Source organism: Bison bison, unplaced genomic scaffold (assembly GCF_000754665.1).
Source record: "Bison bison bison isolate TAMUID 2011002044 unplaced genomic scaffold, Bison_UMD1.0 scf7180017853291, whole genome shotgun sequence".
Taxonomy (NCBI): Eukaryota; Metazoa; Chordata; class Mammalia; order Artiodactyla; family Bovidae; genus Bison; species Bison bison.
In genome coordinates, this window is record NW_011483864.1 from 3443 (window position 1) to 6697 (window position 3255).

General features: G+C 66.8%; 1 protein-coding gene across 3 annotated transcripts; it reads right to left on the reverse strand.

Annotated features, from left to right (window-relative positions):
* Positions 1-6: 6 nt before the first annotated feature.
* LOC104998899 (microtubule-actin cross-linking factor 1-like) lies at positions 7-1766 on the reverse strand. Of its 3 annotated transcripts, XM_010854290.1 has the most exons (4): positions 1625-1766; positions 950-1011; positions 629-643; positions 7-544 (listed from the first exon to the last, which is right to left on the reverse strand). In XM_010854290.1, the coding sequence occupies exons 1-4, from the start codon at positions 1734-1736 to the stop codon at positions 248-250; spliced, it is 486 nt and encodes a 161-aa protein (XP_010852592.1). In that variant the 5' UTR covers positions 1737-1766; the 3' UTR covers positions 7-247. The 3 variants fall into 3 exon arrangements, 2 of the variants coding, with proteins under 2 accessions (XP_010852592.1, XP_010852599.1); XM_010854297.1 differs by lacking the exon at positions 629-643; XR_826517.1 differs by lacking the exons at positions 629-643; positions 1625-1766 and adding an exon at positions 1476-1607 and having other exon boundaries at positions 458-544.
* Between the last annotated feature and the right edge of the window lie 1489 nt (positions 1767-3255).

The window sequence follows — 3255 nt, forward strand, 5'->3', positions numbered from 1 at the left end:
GCAGGTGGGCTGCTGGGCAGCTCGAAGCAGGGCCATCTGCCCACCCCAGCGCCATCAGCCGGGTGAGCCGGGCTCCTGGAGCCCACGTGCTGCCATGGCCAGCGGGCACATCCACTCACCAGGCGCGAGCTCCTGATTACGTCCCGCTCTCTTGGCTGCCCGGCCAGAGCAGGGCAAAGGGTAAAGGGCAGAGGTCAAAGTTCAGAGTCCAAGCAGCAGAGAAACCAAAGCAGAGCAGAGCATGAGGTTACAGTGTCAAGGCTTGAGCACGGTGGGCGGCGGGGCCATGTGCCCAGGCACAGGGGTCAGGCGGCTCCCAGGCCAGGATGCACACTGACCAGGAGGCACAGGGGGCTGAGGCCAGGCCGGACACAGAGTTGGGGGGGGCGGTCACTGGTGAGACGCTAGGAGGGAAGGCAGGCAGGGTCGCAGAGGGGCGGGCAGACACACGTACCAGGCTGTCCCCAGAGAGCACCTCCAAGAGGGAGATGAGGTTGTGGCCATCACGGAGGTCTTCATACAGGTCACTGATGTGCCTCTGAGCCTGCACGGACAGAGCGCGGGGCTGGTCCAGAAGGCTCAAGGCAAGGGGCCCACAGAAGACGCCCGCCCCCAAGGAGGCACCTACCTCTGCCCTCCAGTGCTAGAGAGACCAGGAGAGACCAGGAGGAGGAGGAGGAGGAGGAAAGAGACAGGAGATGAGCGAGCCAGGGGAGGAAGCAGACAGAAAGGACAGGTTCAGAGGTGGGAGGTGGGCCCCCGGGGCAGAAAGGGGGGCCCGCACACGTGGACGCAGAGGGGGCTCCAGCCCTTGTTTGGGACGGACGGCCAGGGCATCCTCCTCCACCCCGCGACCCTGCACACACACACACACACGCACACAGACACACACACACACACAGGCACTCCTGCACACATGCTCACAACCGTGTGTGCGCATACCACCAACCTTGATGAGGTGCTTATTGACCCACTTGGTGAAGGTTTTCTTCTGCACACGGTCCCGCTCATCTGGGAGAGACAAGGCCAGGTTACCTGGGCCTGGGAGAAGCCCCGCAAGCCCCAGGAGGTGACCGCCATGCAGACACAGTGGCGGTGCCACTGAAGAGGGCCTCAGAATCACACTGCCCCCGCCCAACAAGGCCCCGGACAGTCCTGGATGGAAGCTGGGGGCCGGGCCCGCGGGTGCCCACTGCTGGGTCTCCCAAGATGGGAGGTTCTGGAGCTACAGCCACACCTGGAGGCACAGCACACAAGTCCTGGCCTGCCCCACCCCCACACAGGCTGCCTCGGCCTGAGCAGGCCTGGACCCAGACTGGGCAGGGCTGGGCGAGGGGAGCCTCTGTCCCCCTGCAGGATGGCGGGCCTTTCCCAGGGCATGGAGAGCCCTCCACCCCCCACTACCCAAGGCCCAGAGGCCCCCGCCAGCCTCTCTGTGTTGGGCATTGTTGGCTGGCCCCTCAGCAACTCTGCACCTGGGCCAACGCTGGTATTAGAGTCTGTCCCCTAAATTCAGAGCCTCACAGTCTGGGCCCCACCCCACCCAATGCCAGGCTTCCTGCGGCAGGAACTGGGCCCTTCCTGTCCCGCGCCTGCCCCGCCCTGCGGTGCAGAGTCCCGCTACCTTTCTTGCCCTCTGAGGCCCTGAGAACGGCCAGGTAGAGGTTGTCCTCCGAGCTGGTCCTCTTGTGACCCAGGCCCTCGGGCTCGGGCACCCGCAGCCGCTGCTGAGACATGGTGCCGCCCTGCCCCTTCAGCACTCTGGCCCACCCAAGTGCTGCGCTCGCGGCCGCGGGGTACTCCACGGCAGAGGTGCTCGGCACGGGCACAGCGCACTCGCTCGGTGGCCTCTGCTCACTCAGCTCCGCTGGAGCCCAGTGCGGGCCACTCCCTGCCCACAGAACTCCCTAGCCGCTGTCCCCGCCCCCGGAGCCCCACCCCAGCCTGCACACCCCCAGAGAGGGAGTGTCCCAGCGGGAAGCAGGAAGGCAGCCCCTCCCCCATGGCCACACCTACAGCCGGGCAGAAACAGGAAACCCAGGGGTTTCCTTACCCACCCTGCCCGCAGCAGCCCCTCAAGGAACCCGGGTGCCAGGGGACCTGCACCTCACGGCACACAGACAAGTGTCGGGTTACAGGGAACCGCACACCGTGCCCAGGGCCACTCCAAAGGGGGCCCCTCAGGGAGGGGTGCCTGAGTGCCACTGGGCCAGGGAGCCCAAGGTCACGCGTCTTGGGGGGGGCACCAGCTCAGACTTGACCCAGGGCCTCCCCATGTGTGCCCAAACTGCCGGGCGGAGGGGCTCTAAAGAGGGACCCCCAAGGGGAGTGACACCTGGCTTGGGGGCGGGGCCGGCTGCCTTCCCTGGAAGCCCTCCGAAATCACCCCTCAGAGACCCAAACACCCTACACCCTACACCCTGCTAGGCTCCCACCTATACCCCTGGCTCCAGGGCCACCAGGCTCCAGTGAGGGCTGGACCCCTCCCAAGCGCCCACCAAGCCTGTCCTGGAGCAGTGCCCCCATCCGAAGGCAGAGTGCTCCGAGGGGCAGGAGGGGGCGCATAGCTGAGCGCTGACTCACCAGGCAGGACCGCCCAGCCCTGAGCTGCAGAACTCTGCCCCGAGTCAGGGAGGGGGGCCGCAGGTCAGAGGGGAGCACCCTAAGGGGGCCCAGCCAGTGAGTCAGGGGAGGGGAGAGGGCGAAGGCAGGATGACTCACAGGCAAGAAAGCCGCACCTAGGGCACTGGGGGCAGCCTGGGTGGGGGGCTGTTTGCAGGCGGGCGGGGCGCACGGATATCAGCCACTCAGGTTGTAAAGGTGGTAGGACAAAGGGCACAGGGGTGCCGCCCGGCTCCCTCACACCGCAGCCCTGGCCGCGCACTGCCCAACTGCCCAGCCACTGCAGGAAAGAATGCATCGCCCTGACCACAGAATTTTCCAGTCGGAGACTTGGCTTGATGCGATCCAGCTGGGAGCTGCTGCCCCACCCACATGGCGCCTCGGGCCTCGTTTCCAGGAAAGGCTCACCCCACCCAGCCGCTGCCCTTCTCTGGCCACGCGGGGGCGCCCACACCCCAGGGGGTAGGGGAGCCCCCCCACCCCGGACCAGGTGGAGCTGACTACCCCCACACCTACCCCAGGGGCCCTGCGGCAGGTCACCTCGCTCCCCTACTCTGGACAGACCCCCCCCCCTTCTACGCAGGGCCCGGAGAGGCCCCACACATGAGCCCTTCACCCCACAGAGCTGCTCCA

Excerpts from the sequence above, each read along its gene's own strand:
- LOC104998899 (XM_010854290.1), bottom strand. The coding sequence starts at position 1,736 with ATGTCTCAGCAGCGGCTGCGGGTGCCCGAGCCCGAGGGCCTGGGTCAC. Across the intron at positions 1,012-1,624 it reads GGCCTCAGAGGGCAAGAAAG|ATGAGCGGGACCGTGTGCAG; the intron begins GTAGCGGGACTC and ends TGTCTCTCCCAG.